The following is a 19,207-nucleotide window of genomic DNA, read 5'->3' as shown; positions in this document are numbered from 1 at the left end:
AACTCCACCATTGACACGAGTCATGACCTTCACCACAGTCCACTGATCACGACCTTCACCCCATGGCAACGGTGGCACGTTGAGCTGGGGAGAGGTGGGTGAGAGCAAGGAGAAGTCACAGCTTTCAGTGATGAACCAAAGGAGCTGATTCACACCTCCACGGCGCTGGGATGGTGTGGGATGATGCAAAGGGCTCATCCTCAAGAGCTCCTTATAAAGGGAGACTGGAGGAACAAGCTGGAGATGCGAGATGTGGTGTGCTCGTGGAGGTTTGGGCACAAAGGCCAGCTCATTATAGCACGATAATAACAGATAGCTTTTCTTGTTCAACTATCTTTAAGCTGCTCATTGAGATTTGCGTGTGTTCTTCTCTTGGCATTAAAATACATTCACGTTCTGGGTGTGAGACACCTTGTACAGCACAGCAGCACAGACAGCCTGCTTAACTGATCAAAGCGCCTTTCATAGCTGTACCACCAGCACTGACAAACAGCCCTGTTTTACAAACACTCTGCCTTACGATCTCAGCAAGAAATGACATTTTCCTCCTCCAGCCCCAGTCCGGATGCTGAAGCGGCACACGCTGGCACTCACCTAGGAAGCCCTCTTCATCCACAATGATGGTGTAGTCCTCGGGGGTTTCCGTGAGGCTGAAGAACTTGCACCTGGCAAAGGCAAACAGCAGAATGTGATTAGGCACCGAGCTGAGCAGAGCTTGGCCTTCCATTTAAAACAGGGGCCACGTCCCACCCCAGGCAGCGCTGGGGAAAGAGCCACGGGCTGGCTGCACAGAGCAGCCCAAGGCATTCATAGACACAGATTTTATTCCTGGCTCAGCTGTTCATGCTGCGTGACCCACATTCCCTGCCTCCTGCCTATGCACAATGGAGCTGGTAAAACACTTATTATTTTTATGATTTAGTTATTAGTTACTTTTCTTAATCACCATATCCCTTAAGGCGTTCCGTCACAGCCCAGGAGCTGCTGTGTTGCACCAACAGAGCAAAAGGCTTTTTGCTCACTGACTCCTCGCTCCAGCGCCTCCAAGAGCCTCCCCACGGGCCACACATGAACCTTCCCTGTTCGTCTCCAAAGCTTCCTGCCACACCAAGGTTTGAAGGCTGATCTCTCAGCCAAATCATCCCGATTCCCAATGTCAGTCCTTGTCCCTTCCTTCAGCGGGAAGCCTCTGTTCCTTGGGGAGCTCAAGGTGAAGAGAAAAATAGCAGCAAGCCACCCAGCACATGAGCACAGAATCATGGAATCATTAAGGCTGGAAAAGACCTCTAAGATCATCTTGTCCAACCATCCACCTACCCCTAATAGTGCCCACTGACCACATCCCTCAGTGCCGCATCTCCACGGTTCTTGAGCACCTCCAGGAACAGCGATTCCACCACCTCCTTGGGCAGCTTGTGCCATTGCATCACTGCTCTTTTGGAGAAGTTTTTCCTAATATCCAACCTAAGATTAAGGCACAATGCCTTAATATCCTGCTGCCCCTGCTCTGTGCTCATCTTCTAATACCGGGGCCATGCACATCACAGCCTCTGCATCCCTTTCCGTGCTGTGCACAATGTCACCCCAACCACCAGATACAAAACAAATGTGACATGAGATTCTTCCACAGCAGACACAAACAAAAAAAAGCCCCAGCCTTAAGGTTTAACATCACAGACAACCGAAGGAATTTTTTTTCCTGACATGCACCGAAGTACACACAGCAACGTCTACTTGAAAAAAGATGTCCCCTCCAAAACCAAGAGGGAGAGAAACGAGATGGCTGCTGCCTTCTCCATCACCTCACTGGGAAAACCAGAAGAAACAACATGCAGCTCCATCAGTGACCTGCATGCAGCCCACAGGGTGCCACGTAAATGGACGCACTGCACAACCTGCCTTTACAGACTCGTCCTGCTTCCTCACAAGCATCCGTCACGACAATCAAGCATGACATCCTCCCTCCTAGCACAGATGTATCACTATAAAATACAGCAGCCGCCCCACCACAACAGAAACCACAACTTAATTATTTTGTGTCATTGGTAATAGCTACTGTGACAGCCACATTTACTAACTCAACTTGCTCCAGGAATAGTGCCAAGAGAAGCAGAAAGCAGTAGGAGCCCATTCTTTTTTATTCTTACTGCTTAACTGCACGAAGATGCTACCTGTGACAGGCGATCTGGGCAGCAGGGACTCCTGGGATGCTGCTGCAGGTGGCTCCCCAGAGAGATCAGCATTGATTATTCAGGGGGTGAATTCCCTGGATGCATCACTGAAATAAAACTATTTGCAATACCAGCCCATCCAGCTACACGCATGCTGACCAGGGGGAAGCTAGGAAGAGACATTAATATTGAAAAACAATCTGAACCCCCAAATCCCAAACTACCTTTCTCTGATCTGCAATGATATTTATAGAGAAATTCTGTTCCTCAATGGTAATACATCTCTGTGTGCACACACTGACCTGGCAGAAAAAGTATTAGCATTGACAGATGCCATTTTCTTAGCGCACATCTAAAAATGATGATATTTAAGGGATATGTACAGATGAAATCCCATAATTGCTGGCTCAGAAAGCGTGTCAAAACCTCACATCTTCATACACCAGCGCCAAGCCCAATCCCCACCTCACAGCAATTCTGCAAAAGGTCAGCAGCACACAGCTATCTGAATTTAAAAGCAAAGCCTTTTCAGCAGCCCACAAAAGACCAGCAGTTCTTGGGGTATGCATTCCCTTTGTTCAAACCAACCAGGCATTTTTTCTTCCCCGGGGAAAAGCTAAAAATGAAATTGCAAACACTGCGTGATGAAATACAGCACAGAAAGTTATTACTGCATGCAACCAGAGCCCACGTCCTCACCCTAAAACCCTGTGCCTCAGCATAGGCCGTGTAAAGATCCGTGCCCACTGCGTGAAACTCAAATTGCCTGAAAGCATCAGTGCCAGAAGGAACCCAACACTGCATTTCTCTCTTGTGCCACGCTGCATGTGCCTCTCCCATTCAAACTCTTCCAACCATCTCTTCCCTCTTACACCAGCTCTAGGAAAGCTGAACGTCAACAGCATCTCTTACTCTCATGCCAAAGCCAAGAAAGGAAGAAAATGCTCTTTAATCACGTTGAGACATCAGGCAAATAGTGTTTCTCTAAGTATGTGTGGAAAGCATACATGTAAAGAAGAAAATATTTTTAGTTCCCTAATAGCCAAACCCCAGATAGATTCTTCTGGATTTCTGCCTTCTTCATGTTTCAGCACATTTGCATTTCAGTACTGTTGCTGACTTCGACTGCCTGACAACATATGTCTTTTTCTGGCAACGCAGCAAATGTAGACCAATCTATTATTAGATTAGATCTTTGAAACTGCAACGCTTACACTGTGTATGGAAGCAATACCCGAGCTTGCACAGAGCAGGAAAGCATGTGTAGGATGCAGCAACAGCATCATTCCCGTTTGCAAACAGCACATAAGTCTCTGTGGGAGAAGCAAGCGGGCAGCGAAGTGTGCCAGTGAAGTGGGCATCAGCAGAGAACCCTCGAGGTGTTTGCTCCTCAGGCCTCCCTCGAGCACCAGGAGCTCATGTGATGTCCCCACTTTGGGGCCCCACACCAAGCATGTCCGTGGGAACACCACCATGGGAAAAGTCCACCTTAGATGGTGGTCTTAGAGGAAACCACAAGACATATAGTTACTAAGGTTGGGAAAGACCAGTAACATCACCAAGTCCAACCATCAGCTCACCTAATGAATCTCCTAATACCCAGCCTGAACATTCCCCAGTGCAACTGGAGGCCATCATCTCTCATCCTGTCGCTGTTACTCGGGAGCAGAAACCAACCCCCACTCACCACCACCTTCTTTCAGGGAGTTGCACAGAGATGAGGTTTCATGGAAAAGACCCTTCCCAGGAGTAAGCAGGTGTCCTGCCTCCCCACATCAGAAACCAGAGCCAAGGGCCATTCAAAAGCACCAGAATGCCCAAAGGCACTAAAATGCAAAGTCTGGAGATAACCCATGAGTCTGCGAAGCAGCAGTTGATCTGAATGGGAATTAAGAAGCAGCAGCAGCAATCTGATGTGAGTGAACATGGAATAACATAACTTGTTGGGTTTTACTCCAGGCTCTCTTCCCATTTTAGGTGAGAAGGGATTTATATGCTTCATTCTGTACATTATCACGATAATATACATTCTTAGTGCAGAAAGACAGTCTGATGGTAATCACCTCATTCCTGGTGATCTTAACTTCTATGCAGTTTGATAAATAATGGCGAGAGGGGCATTCTAGTACAGCATATTGTGAAACCTATTTAAGACAGCAGTAAATTGCACTTGTGCTGTTAATACGTTTTGACATATTTGTGTAACATTTTAAGTACTTTACACCACCTAATTACTGGACTACGCAGTCAGATAGTGCTGAAAGCTTCAAGCAGTGACATGGCTGGTCTTTTCTAAACAGCCTTATCTGTTTGTTGGCCAAAACATTTTGCCATCGTTTTGGTGGGACGGGTAACACACAGCACAGCTGACTCCAAAGGCACAAAAAAGCCCAGTGCAAGAGGTGCCAGCTCCCTCTGCTCAGCATGCAGGGCAAGAAGCAGAGGGTTATCAGGCCGCTGCTCTGTTAGAAGGAGCAGAAGTGTTCATACGAGCTGCCTGACAAACTCTGCATGACCAACCCTAACACAGGAAGCACAAAAGATGTCACAGCACGGCTAGAAACAAAGGACAGCGGTCACATTCCTTGCAGCTATTAGCTGTGCTCAGACCTGAGACGCAGACGTTAGCAAACACAACCAGGGGCCGCCTGCAGAGCCCCCGTGATAGCGGAGTTTGGTTCGCTGCAGAAAGTTAATCATTTTCAGAAACAACACAGAGCAAAACTAACAGGTTTGTGGCCAAGGAAAGCAAGGGCTCATGAACAGACATAAATTCTAGGAAAGCCTACAGCCCGTGCTGTGCCAGAACTTTCAGCACAATAACCATGACGGTCCTGTCCAATCCCTAATAATAGTAATGACGGGTTAAGCTACAGATTACACTGCGTGCAGTTAAAGTTAAAAAGGGGGATCTTTGGTTAACCCATCTCCTTGCTACGTTTGTGGAGCTGGGGAAGTTATCTAAAGCCTTTGTTTAGGTTTTAAGACAACTGGGAACATAATAATAAAAAAACGATCTGAATCACTGGATCAAGGGCAGACACAGAAAGGATGCCCTGAAATACAGAAAGCAAGAAAGGAAACAAAAGAGGAAAAAAAAGATGTGGACGTGCTCAAAAAGATATTGATCCTAAGTACAGCCACGTGGAAGAAGTGTCAGCTGGGTGTCTAGGGTACTTGCTTCCTTCAGCCCGTATCAAACCATGGTTCCTGTCTTCATCAGAACAGTTCCATGTGGTCTGGACCACAAGAGCCCATGCAAATCAAATTACTGCTGCAAATGAAAGACCAGCAGTAGCTTGGAACAATATTGACTGGTAATTATGGTATGATTTCCACTTCTCTGGAGCCAGACTTGGTCACTGCAGACTTCCCAAGCTGTGGATTTAACGAAGCTACAATATTCGAGTTATCTCGCAACATCACCACAGGAGACATTTTTTTGGTTCTATAAACACTCAGCGGTGTTTATTTTGCATGACTAGTGAAGTCTAAGTCATGGTGCTTTCACTAGTCAAAGCACAAAGTTTGCAGTATTGCTTTTAAAGCTGTTACTTGGGAAACAAATTTTTCCCTCATTTGTCATGACAGCATTTTTTTTTTTTTTTTAAATACATGCAACTTGGCTGGCTTATTTTTCAACAGACTTCCACCATCGTATTTAGAAAGATTCTGTGAGTAAATCTGTTTTAACTCGACTTAAGTGTAGAAATAAATTCTTGCCAAATGCAGAGAGAAAAGCCAAAACTACACTGAAGCAGTAGTAAGAGAATGTGAAGAAACGAAGATGTGTCACATGCTGGGACAGACTGGGAAGCTCTGCTTAGTGAAGGGAACTATATGAAGGAGATGAGAAGGTGTGAGTCTGCCCAAGTGCAGCTCCCTCCTTAAACCACCTCCGTCCAAAGAATGCGGACGGCGCTGGGTTCCCAGCCCAAGGCGACTGCCAATAGAAAGAAGCCTGCGGCTGAGATGTACTGCAGGAAATAGAAATGCAGTTTAAGACTATGCGAGTGTTACTGTGCTCATCTGTTACTTGTCCAACGAGGGCACTAAATATAGAATTTTTTTCTTGAACTTAAGAACTATACACAAGCCGGTGACTTCAGGTGCGGACACACTAAAGTTAAGTCTTCTCCTACACCCGAGGCTCATCCTGGGCATGGAGCTGCAGAATAATTTACTGACCTGATGTAATTAAAAGTTATTCTTAGCGCAGATTTTTCTTCCTGGGTCATAAATTATTTCAAGTGAGCTCTGCTGTGCAGTTTTTACTTCAAACGTCACTGCTCACCACCTATATTAGCCCATGGGGCTGAATGAAAAGCCTGGATCCAAACCTTGCTGCTCTGGCCAGTGCTCAGATGATGCAAGTGCCAGGTGCTTGGCAGAAGTCCCTCTTTCCACATGCTAAGAAAGTCACCCAGTCATCTCCAAGTGGCTCATTTGCTCTTTGGGACTCCAGTTTGCAAAAATGAAAGCTCCCTCCATGAATCACCGAACCATAGAATGGGTTGGGTTGCAAGGGACCTTAAAGATCATTGAGCTCCAACACCCTGCCATGGGTTGGCTGTTCCCCATCAGATAAGGCCTCCCAGGGCCCCATCCAACCTGGCCTTGGGCACCTCCAGGGATGGGGCTGCAAAGCACAGGGGCAAGAGCCTGCAGCAGGCCTGTACTCATGCTGCACCTCACTTCATGCAACTACAAGCTTAACTCTTCAGGTTTTAGGGTTCTTACTGGGTGTTTATAGGCACTGCATACTGGTACTCATAGGACTTGGTGGATACGATGCGTCTGAAAGCTTGTTTGGTGCTCACAGGGGAAGCAGCTCTTAACCTGAAAACTATCAGAGTTTAAAATTCAATTAGAGCAACATCATTTCAATTTTCCTGAAGTAAACAAACGAACAAAAAACCGTAAAATGGGATTACCTCACCTCTACTTCTCATTCATCATTTTCTTTTCCTCCCTCCCATCTCACTCCCAAAAACATGCAACAGGAATTGAGGGAATAAGTTCTGGATGAGTCAAAACTAGGAAGTCACTTCCTAGAGTTTCAAGTTGAAACGCTTCCTTTGGTTTTTAAATGAAAATTAAAAAATCATGCCAGCAACAGAATATCTCATGGAAGACACTATTTCATTTTGACATAACTGAGCCTCTCAAATCATAGAATGGCTTAGGTTGGAAGGGACCTTTTAAAAATCATCGAGCTCCTACCCCCCTGCTGTGGGCAGAGCTGGCAATCACCGGATCGCTAAATCTTAAGGAATCCATAAAGAATCTTCAGTGCTTAATGCCTTCTGCTTGGGAAATGTTCATTCATCTTGCTGCAGTGGATGATGAGAGAAAGAGGAAACCAGCAGTCCTGGCTCAGAGCTGCAGACAGGACCAAGATCCTCCACTAATCTTAGAAGTTAAAAAAAGCATTAGAACAAAAAAGAGGCATTTCTCCATGCTCTATCCACCACAGACAGAAATCAGAACAGAACGACCAAGTTGTTCATTTTCTGCTATTCTCACAAACTTCAAGAGTTGTTGTTTAATACTGGCCACTAGCACCAGTTTTCCTTCCTGTCATCACACGGTTAATTCTGAGCCCAAATTCATCAGCTTACCAGTGGGCACAAACTGTGTGCAGTGTCCCTTATCCACACAGAAAGCATCAGCACACCTCCTTGAAGGGCACCAGAGCCATCAAGTCAGTAAGAGGCGCTCCTCCTCGCTCCTAATGATCTCCTGTTTTCTCATTATAGACATCTGACAACTTTGAGTCTCATGTAGCTGGGGACCTGGCTGCAGCCATGGCCATCACAACTTTAGCAGGCCGCCAGCTGTGCGCTTGGGCCTACCCAGAATGTGGTGCTGAGCCCCGGGCACAGGGCACAACTCCTGAGGGCCTGGTAAGGAGTGAGGAGTCCTTATCTCACATTTCCCAAACAATGAAGTGTGCAAAGACAGCAGATTTTCTGTTCTGAACATTGAAAACACGTCTATGAAAGCTGCTGTCCTCCAGCCATCGCTGTTGATCGCCGTGTATCGTGCTGCAGAACCTCAGCTTGAAAAGTGAACTTTCAGGGAGAGTCGCAAATTCCTAATTCTGGAGGGAAAACATCAACAGCAAACCAAGAACTGCAACAACAAGCTCTCAATGTTCACAGAAATAGAACCAAAAAAAGCCCAGGACTTATTAACATGGTTTTCTGATTTAAGAGGAAGCCACAGAAATGTGTTTTTTGTCTGTGCAATTCACTGAACATAACCCAGTTTGTGGTTTGCACTCACTCTCTTCCCAACCCTTCTGAGTTTCATCAAACCCAGCACTGGCTTCACTCAATACAAAACGAGCAAAGGGTAAAAGCCGAGGACATTTTTCTTTATAGAAATCTGCCTTTAATGCTGTTATCTGAAGGAACAGCAGCGCAGTGTCTGTGCATCACACAAAACCCCCATTAGGACCATCTCACTCCACCTGCACTCGTGTTTCAGCGTGGGCTCTGGGCACATTCCTGTAGCTCCGTCTCCAAAAAGTTTATTAGGAACAACTGGGAGAAGGGATTATGACCCTCACTGCACAAACAACAGTGTCACAGCCCTCACACCCAAGAGACATGAGAGCAGCTGATAACAGAAATATTCAGAAGATAAAGCAGCCTTCAGTAACGTGCTACTCCTGCCAGCTACGTGAGTCCAGGCACAAGGCAGGCTGCAATCACTACGGCAGCTCCTGCTTGAGCAGCACCAACCTCCTGTCCCACCAGGGCCATCCCAGAGCTGCAGGCACGCTGCCCCGAGCCTACAGCCCTGCTCCTCACAGGCAAGCCTATAAATTACACCAGAAGTTCTGTTTTTTTTTTTGTTTTTTTTTTTTAAACAAAAACACCACCACCACCAGAACCAAAAAGCATCATCAACAATAAGAAGAGAACCCCAGAAACCTATCAGTGATGTTGTTGGCTCCAGAGGCTCTACCCTAACACCCTGCTTCTACGGGCAGGGCTAGGACTCAGTTTCCATTTGCAAAGCAGGTCTGTGAGCACCCCTGTTGAGAAATATGGTGACATAAAGCCAAAGCAAAGCTCTTCATCCTCTCATTTAGTGTGCTAACGGGAATTAAATAATGAGCACCTCAGGCATCGCTTCGCTGATGCTTTATTGTTCCTGCTCCAGCTTTATTTTTTGAACAAGCATCTGAAATACAGCAACAAAGCAGCAGCAAAATGTTTGAATCCTCGAACTTTCAAAAATCATAAAGTCATTTGCAGAGTTAAAAACTATTATCTGAAGTGCAGTGCAGTGCTTCTTGTACTAACTCCCTAGGATGATGGCAATAGTGCACATCACTTCTTATCCGAGTGCTTTAATTTGTTCCTTCATTCTCCCCCAATGCATCTTTACCAATATTGTTTACAGTTTTATCACTGTTAATGACAGAGAAGTCATTTTTCAAATCTCCATAGAGAATGAACCAATGTTGACGTCGAGATGGCAAGGTCTCTGTTTTGGGAGAGAACGCTGCAGTGAGATCTCAGAAGGGAAGCAGGAGCATTAGATGAAAAGGAAGCTTCACTTGTGTGCATTGGAAAAGGATTCATTTATTATCTAACAATTAACCAGTTGATCCAGACACACCTTTTCCTCTTCTCTCTCCGCTGGTCCAGCCTGCCAGCACTGTTAACAGCCCAACTTATCTACACAGGAGATGCACAAGCTCTTCTTTCCACTGGAAACAGCCCCTCATTTATTTAAGCAGAAGGGAACTATGCTTTAAAAGCTTTTCCTTTACAGCAGCAACAGTATCCCCAGGTCAGTGCTTCATTATCAGAGCTGAACTTGCTTTCAGTCCAAGAGGTGGAGGGCAACAAAGAGTTCTCAATAACCACAAAAATATCTTCTACACATCAGCAACTGAGTTCAGAAATGCATTACAGATGTGGGTGTGGGACCCAAGGTTTGCAGCTGAAAACAAGGCATGATTTAATGTACAACAAAGGCTTGTGAATACATTTTACTGATTGGATCCAGAAGGATTATCCTATGAGGACAATGCAAATGCTGAGAACCAACAAAAACTGAGCCCTGCTCCCCTTCCAAACCAGGCACTGCACATCAGTCCTGCCCAGACTGGTTCTCCCGTGTGTTACTCCTTCAATGCCCTCTGCTGCAGAGTATTGACTTTGAAATCCTACCAGCAATAAACCAGAACTGACTTTTTCTAAGTGGAGTGCTACTGCACATCCAAACCCAAATATCTAGGGTACAGAGTAGCTATCATTGTGTTCAGCCAAAACCCAATGATGACTGTGTGGGCAACACTGAAAAACAGAGACTGCAGAACATGTGCTTCTTATTTCAAAGATAGGAGAAACCCAGGCTCAACTCGACAGGGGCAAGAGGTTCCTACAGTGCTGCTCCAAGACACAAAGGAGGGACGAAGAAACAGCAAAGCCACTGTGGACTGGAACTGATGAACTTGTTTCCCTGCAGGAACCGTAAATACAGTTTTCTCAGCATGGGACATAATAGCTCTCCTACCAATTACTAAAATATATTTCCAGCGCTCAATATAGAAAGCGAGATGCACAAGAAATGTTTGCAGCCTGGATGCAGGCAGTAATTGAGAACATGTGTGGCAGGGGGACCGGAGGGGGAGGGGAGCAAGCCAGGCTCCATCCGAACGGAGCGGCAGGAGGAACACATTACAGTCCTCATCATTTTCAAAGAGCTTCCATTTGAAAGCGGGTCCAGAACCCCGCGCTGTAACCCCATCTGCGGGGGAACGCTGTCCGTGTCTGCACATCAAACCCAAATTCAACGCACGTTAATGATTTCAGAGTCATCACTGAGCATGAATTAAAAACAACCCACAAGCAAAGGGGTAAAATGTAGTCCAAGAATTTTTATTATTATTTTTTTTCCTAAATAAATCAGTATTGACAACCCACAAGGTTTCAGCTTTGGAAATGTCAGCCGGTATTATTTTTAAAAATGCTCTTCCAAAACGGTTTTTTCTAAAGTGGCCTCTTCAGGCTGCCAAGGAAGAACCTGTGGAACGGTGAGCCAGCACCACAACTCTCCCCAGGCCTACCAGACCCAAGAAAAACATGAGCAACTACTGAGTCATTATTCAGCAAGAGAGCATGACGCGGGCTTGGGCTGAATCCTGCTCTATCTGAAGGCTGCCCCTTAAACCCAGCAGCCAAACCAACCCCGAACCAAGAGCCAGAGCCCTGGGAGAGGTGAAGTCCACTGACAATGCAGTTTTTGGGTCAGAAACACGGCCAGTTTTCCACTATCCCAGGGAGCATTAATCCAAGTGATAGGAAAGCATGCAGGAGTATTGTTTTTCATAAAGGTTGTTCAGCTTTAAATAGGTGATGAGAAAACAGGGTTCTAAAACTTGGTTTGCACCTAAAGATCTTATAATGCCTGCTGACTACAGCAGGTGAAATGCAAAGTCAATACATGGAAATTAATGCATACTGGGGGAAAATAATTTTAATTCTGAATGAAGAATGACAGGCTCTAAATGAGCTATTACCACTCAGGAAAGAGATCCTGGAGACACTATGGGCTGTTCTCCAAAAGGTTCAGTGACTTTCAGAGGCCAGGAGAACACTGGTAACCAGGCAGGGAGCAAAGAACATCTCATTACCCCCATGCACAAACCCAGCTGCCAAGTACTCCACAACCCAGGCATCCCAGGGCTGCCAAATGGGCTGGAATCAAATCAGAAGAAACACACAGAAGGGACCCAAGGGTGATCCAAGGTGTGGAAAACTGAACAGATGAGGGCGATCCAGCTGCAAGAAGCGATGGTGCGGCATGGGATTACAGGAGATGTTTAATGGCCAAGGTGATAAAAGAAGAATTATTCACTGCCTCACAATGTGCGAAGTGGGATGTGTGCCCTCCCTGTCTTTGGGCATGGATCCTACAAGGGCTCTTTGTGCAGAGCTGCCACCTTGGGAGCAGTCTGTCATTCCTCCATCAGGGTGGGGAGGAGAGAACTGCCAGCACTGAGCAGTTAAACTTCTCTGCTGTTAAGTTTCTGCTGCAGATAAATCACAGCCCTCAGCCTGGAGACAGCCACGAGATTCAAATCCTGATTTCCAAATTCTGACTTCCGACCCCGCATATTTCAGGGTGGGTAAAAGAGGAGCCAGACGCCAGGTAAAGCCCATTATCCAGACGTATCCTCCTCTGGCGTAGCTCTCAAGGTTACTAAACTCATGCAAAGTTAAGTGCGATGAACTGTGCTGGGGAAGAGGGATAGGACAGAATGTATCAGGAGGAAAGCTGGCATTTGAGTAACGGTTCTGAGCTTTCAGCTACCAGAGATGGGTACGAGCTGTCATCTTAGTCAAATCAAAAAGCTTCTAAATGGCAGCAGCCTGTGTGTTCGAAAGGGGCCTTTAAAGTCTATGGGAACAAATACAACACATTTAGCATGCTGGGAAAACCTTTCCATGAGCAGACGCAGGAAGAAGTTTGAGCAGTTCTAAGTAAGAGCCTGAGGGCATAGACAACATCCTTCCATTTCCAATTGCCTTGGACTGGATAGGAACTCTGGAAGTAAAAGGAAATGCCATGCTGCAGGCAGGCTTTAATACCTGAACTAACAGATCTGCCCCCACCCTACCCTCTTTGCTTTAAAACACAGATGAATCAAGCAGAACTACTTTAAATACCACCTCACGGGGAACTCGAATCATCATTTCAGTTTGTGTTTTACTGCATTGTTCATTCCCTGCTTCCCCACAGGGAGGGAGAGGAAGAGGAGAGGAAGGAGGAGCTGCTTTAGTGACCAGCACAGACCATAAATATGTTCTCTGCAACCAGCCAACCAAAGATTGCAAAAAGGCCAGGCCTCGTGAATCCCAACAGGCTGTAACCTTCTATCTGCATCCTGTCCTCACCAAGAGCTGCACAGTGTAAGCATTAAAAGAGATGTTAAAAAATTAAAGCGGTAAAATAACAGCTGTCAAAGATTTGCAGAAAATGAAAATTGTGAAATCCCCAGCTGGGGTGAAAAAAACAGCAACCAGAAAACCTACACAATCTTCCTCTTTGAAGGGCTTGGGGGAGAATAAATGCTCTCAGAAGAATACAAGGCTGGAGCATCAAAAGACACCTCCAGCATTTGAGACTGTAATGAGGAACAGTCTTGGATCTTCCTGGTTTGGTGCTGAGGCCCACCAGAGCAAAACAAGGTAAGGCTGTGCAGGGTCAGCATCACCTCCATCCCTGGGAATACTCCTGGCTTCACCAACCATCAGAGCCCGTCCTGCCAGACATATTCCAAAATAAAATATTCTGAGCTTGATCCTAAAACGGAGGCTAAATGGGTTCATCTAGGTGCTAAATATGGCTTAATGCTTCCTGAAGAGTCTGGTGAAAAATCTATTATTTTTCAGGATAAATCAGAATGAAAAGCAAACTTCAGGCGAGATGCAGCTCAGGACTTTGGGTATAACACAAAACGCTAAGATATCAATGAGAGATTATAGCCTCACCCACGCAACACAGTCCTTGTTCTCCAGGGTCAACAAACACTTGTGATTATCACCATCAGGAAGCCCTCTCTTTAGAACCATAGAATCATTATGGTTGGAAAAGACCTCTAAGATCATCTTGTCCAACCATCCACCCACCACCAACACCGTCCACTCTATCACATCCCTCAGTGCCATAGCTCCCTGATTCTTGAAGACCTCCAAGAACGGTGACTCCACCACACCTTGGAAGACCGTTCCAATGTCCAACCACTCTTTTGGAGAAATTTTTCCTAACATCCAACCTTAACCTCCCCCAGCACAACTTGAGGACAGGAGAGGCCTCAAATGTATTGAAAATGTATTGAGGTCACAGAGAGGATTAAAACAAACACAATAAGAAAAACAACAAAACCAAACCAACAAAGTTCAATGTTGAACTACAACAATCACAGCTGGAATAAAAACTGGAGAACACAAGTTATTGCTAGGCTATGAGTGAGTCTGATAGGGAATCACTAAATTACTGACGTTGAGGAACAAGAGAAGAAAAGACTCTTAGAAAGGCACAATCCCACTTGGCTCCTATTTGCTGCTTTTCACAGATAGGCCTCAAAGCACTCGCTAAAGAAAGTCAGCATCGATATTAGCTTTTATTGCATCTCAGCTTTGCAGGACAAAACACAGAGCAGTAATTCTCCCCATCCTGAGAGAGCCCAGGCAGGTCTGAACATTCAGTGCTCTTCCAGCAAGTCTGCTGGTAAATGGTTCCTACCAGTTTAAGAACATTTTAAACCTATGCTGAGGATAAAGCGAGCATAGCCTTCGGCAATATACACAACTTCGCTTTCAAGCCAGGACTTTGCTTTATTCACAGCAGAAAGAAACAGAACCACCAGGTATTGCTGTCTGCATCCTCTACAAGGTGAGAAGGCAACAAGGAGATCAGAGGACAGCACAGTGCTACAGCAGGATCTGACCCCAAGCACCAGCAGCACCCTGATGTCCCCACTGCCAGATCAGCCCAACTAATGGTGTAAAAGCTGGAAAAGAGCATAGGATGGTCTGGGAGAGGTGGATCTCCAGCTCTCTCTGGACTTCTACTGTTCTGCTGAGCCCTAGGGTTTACTGTCGAGCTCATACTTTGAGAGAGTCTGCAAGCTTTGTTCTGGCAGCAATTAATTGGCTTAGTCACCATTTTTTTTCCTGCTGTCGTTGACCTATGTCAGAAAGTAAACAACATGGGGTTTCTGATCAAAGAGTGAGGGGGTGGAAGCTGCTCAAAGAATAGAAAACAATCATAAATGAACCTCTGATCTTAGGAGCTGCTATAAATCAAGGAGGGGAGCAACACAGAAGGTGCTAGGAAACCCACTGGTTATTGCACAAGCTTTTCTTCGCTTGGTGCCAAGACTCAAATCCCACTGGAAGGTTAGGAAAAAAAAACAGCCTTCCCCACAGATGTGATGCCCAGTTTCCAGTCTCAGAATCTTCTTTGTTATTCCAATTCAAGATATTGCATTAATCTACTCCATCATCACAAACAAGACCTCAGACCCCAGTACATCAGCCCAAATCTAGAGTGCTTGCTGTTGTTCTCAATGCGGGATATCTCAACACAGAATGCTGGTCTGCTCTGCCCCATGCTGATGTCCTGTGTCCCATTGCTGGAGCCCTGCTGAGCCCTCCCCGCAGGGACAGCAGGTTGCATGGACCATGGGAGCCAAGAAGCCCTGTGCTTCAAGTGCAGCATTGCTGGGGCAAGCACTCCCTGTAAGCTACAGCAGGATCTTATTCCATAATTAAACCCATCTGATCTTGTCACAGTGAGATAGCAAATAGAAATACAACAGAACACTGATTAAAACTCAGACATGGCTGAAGTTGCAGCCATGTCACACAATGGGTGTTTAAGGGATGAAGTAACTTATTTGTTATAAATCTGTACGATCAAAATTTCCTTAAGTAGAAACACAACCAAACCCAATAAAAACATAACTGAGTGCTCATGTATTAAATGAACTTTACCACGCTGTATTTTTCCCCATAGGTTCTTTCAAGATCCACTTACACAGCCCTTCACAAAGGCCAGCTGAACACATCAATCAAGCTTCCCAATGCAGAATGGCCAATTTCTCTGGTCATCAAGAATACAGTTATATCTCAAAGTACTGAATAAATCCAACAGAAGGAAGTTGCCATACTTTTATTTGCCAGCAAGTTCTTTGCCATTTTGTCTTTTGCTCCTATCCAGCACGGCAGGAGCTGTGACCCATGGAAGGAATCAAGGTCTTGCTGAGATGAGAAGCTCTGCTTGTTTTCTCGCTCTCCAAGCAGATCATGGAGGATCACACCCTTCCCACCTTTAGGGCATGGAGGATTTGGGAAGGAAGCACTGACAGATCCCCTATTTTGGGCCTAGTTTTAAAGAGAAAAGTGGTTTGTGCAAACCCAACTATCCAATCTGTCCCCTCCATATAATTTTTTGACCTATTGGCTAATTTTCACTAAATGCTGAAGACTTCAAAGGCATTGAACTGCAATAAAGTCTGCTCAAAGCGGTGCTGGACAGAAGAGGAAAGCCTGTCTGCAGCAGTGCTGAGGAAAGGCCATTCCACAAGTGTGAACCTTATTAGACACCGGAGAATCCCAGAGGGGCACATCTCGACTGCAGAGCCCTCGGAGCTGCCTTTGTGCCAGACTCCAGGGAAAACTGCTGCAAGAGATAGCAAGAGGAAACCAGCCCTGCTAGTTTCGCTGCTGGCTTGCATCAGTGATGTGCAGCCTGGGCATGCTTTGTAGGGTAGTGTCCTACTTGAGTTAGAAATCCTGCAAGTCTGGGGCACTGTTTGGCATCAACTGCCTGAAGGAGAGGGAAACCCAGCCGTGCCTCCAGATGAGGGAAGAACACAGGGTCTGCTGTGCTGATGGGGAGCATTAAAGCTTCCTCCCAAAATGGGAACCAGGCCTGACCAAACCCAGCAGCCTCCCCAGCACCTGGATGCCCACAGGAGAGGTGGGGGGCTGTGGCTGTGCTTGCCCTGGGATGAAGGAGCCCTCACGACCCAGGGCTCTGCTGCCCTGCTGGAGCAGCAACTTCATTCCAAAGGAGCACTCCTCTGCTAAGCCGCCAAAAACCAACTCTATGACTCTGGAGCATGTATGAGGTTGAGGACTGGCAAACTTTCATTTCAGCACTCCGAAGGCTTTCAGTTACCTCCACATATGACTGTACAAATAGAATATTTCTCCCAAATACAACAGCAAGCTGTTGTTATCTTCACTACCTGTTGATGTCATTGGCCAGAAAGTTGAAAATGCTTCTTAGTGGCATTACCACAGAAGCATAGGCAGCAGGACCTTCTGCATATTAGCTAAAAGCCATGGAGTAAGTAAGGCTGAAGGAGAACCTCCAGCAGTTAAAACCGGGGAAGGTACACTTTAGTCATTGATACAAGGGGAAAACCAACTCCAACTGCTTCCACCTCGCCGACAGCGCTACTTTTCCATATTACACACCAGCCCAGCTTTCAAACCAAAAGCCAATGCTCAGACTTCCGTAAGTAAGCAGGCCAGGCTGTGAGCTGCAAAAGGAGCCAGGCACTTTGATACCTCTGAAAAGCCATTGAGTGACTATATCTCCTTCAATGCAAGGGAGAAGTTTTTTTACAGCAAGGGTTGTGAAGCACTGGCATAGGCTCCAGCACTCCCCCAGGCTGGTAGGAGGCAGAAGACACAACAAGTTAGAGCAACGTGAGCTCGTGGTGCCAAACGCTTTCATGATGCACGTGGAACAGAACATCATCTTGCACTCATCTGTGCTGTGGTTTCTTATTCATTCTTCTGCATAGGTTTCAGATAGATTCAAGCTGCAGATCTTTACACGGTCACACTAAATATAAACTATGCAGCTGACTGACAGCTTTATTTTTGTCTTGTATTTAAAGACATGACCGAATCTAGTATTGCTCATTTTCTCTTAGCACCCATGTTCATCATGTGAAATTCCACCCCCAGCAGGTAAGAGAAGAAGGGGAAATTTCAACTCACAGAATCATTAAGGTTGGAAAGACCAATAAGATCATCCAGTTCAACCATCAACCCATGCCCGTGACCTCTCTAGACCATGTCCCTCAGTGCCACATCTCTACTGCTCTTGAACACCTCCAGGGACAGTGACCCCACCACCTCCCTGGGCAGCCCATGCCAGTGCATTACTTACTTTCTGTGAAGAATTTTTTCCTAACACCCAACCTGACCCTCCTCGGGCACAACTTAAGGCCATTACTGCCTGTCCTCATCTTCACAAGGAAAGCAGTTACCTTTCATAAACACCATTTACATCCTCCTATATAAATTCACACCTGCATTACCACACATGAATATACCAGGCATAACAACAAAGAAATAACTTATCTTCCTCTGTTTTTACTAGTCTCTAACACTCTTTTTATTGAATCAACCTTTAGCAAGCACCAGAAAACGCCATTCCCAATACTGTACACCATCCTATGAAACACTTGTGGGAAGCACTTGCAAACTCAATGAAACAGGAATAACTGGTGCTAGGAATCAGTCACAGAGTCATAGAATCACTAAGGCTGTACAAGACCTCTAAGACCATCTAGTCCAACCATCCACCTACCACCAGTATTGCCCACTAAAGCCACATCAACCTTCCTCATTTATCCTGTTAGTCTGTCGGATTTTAGAAGACAACCCTGATGGGTTAAAGGCCACAGATGCCTTTCTGAGGAAGGTCATTCGTATAGTAAGCCACTTCAATAAAAGGAACACTCAAAGCAACTAAAGGAACAACAGAAAATGCTTTCCATGACAACTTAGTAATGCACGTGCTTCACCCCATGCATCACAGAGGAGCTAGAGGACTCATCTGCTTCGTCAACAAGGGCCAGCATCTGCTTCTGCTACTTGATGCAACCAAACAGGTTTATTTTGGGTTTTATTCAGAGTCGCTGCATTTTCCCAGCTCTGCACCTCCAAGACAAAAACAGCTCTCACAAAGCAGTTTCACAAATGCCACCCTCTGAAAATGGGGGCTGAGGACCAAAAGGACGCACTGTCCCCACTGATTTTCATCCTAATGCAAGCCACAGCTTTTGACTCAAAGTCCAAAACTTGCATATAAAGCAGAACCTCGAGTGTGGGAACAAAGTTGTACACACAGGTGCCGAGTCCTCTGGAACAAAGTCATGTCATTTTAGAGAAGGCCAAGAAGGACACTTTTTAAGATGCCTTAGCATGTGCGAGGGCTCTTGTTCTCAAGGGGTGAATATGGAGGGCAGCCTCGTTCCCTTGGGAAAAGGCCAGCTCCTCGAGTCTAACCCGCTAAATAAGAATGCCGCGCTCACTCCCGCATTCCTCCCTAGCTTTCTTTATGTCTATGATTGAAAAGGCTTTTTCCTCTTAAGCACAGGAATGGGCCAATTACTACCTTCAATTTCTGCCTAGATAAAAAGAACATGCCCAAGAAAGCTGGTGAAAATTGAAATGGTCACATGAGTAGAAACACATGAG

General features: G+C 45.8%; 1 protein-coding gene across 2 annotated transcripts in view; it reads right to left on the bottom strand.

The window, feature by feature from the left end:
- Positions 1 to 19,207, bottom strand: part of CASTOR2 (cytosolic arginine sensor for mTORC1 subunit 2) — a 91,965-nt gene that overhangs the window by 36,637 nt on the left and 36,121 nt on the right. For both annotated transcript variants that reach the window (XM_021415576.1, XM_021415577.1), the window contains exon 2: positions 595 to 665. In XM_021415576.1, the coding sequence (XP_021271251.1) occupies positions 595 to 665 (71 nt within the window). The remainder of the gene's footprint in view (positions 1 to 594; positions 666 to 19,207) is intronic.

The sequence above is a fragment of the Numida meleagris genome, chromosome 18 (assembly GCF_002078875.1).
Source record: "Numida meleagris isolate 19003 breed g44 Domestic line chromosome 18, NumMel1.0, whole genome shotgun sequence".
Classification (NCBI taxonomy): Eukaryota; Metazoa; Chordata; class Aves; order Galliformes; family Numididae; genus Numida; species Numida meleagris.
This window is presented reverse-complemented; position numbering and strand designations above follow the sequence as displayed.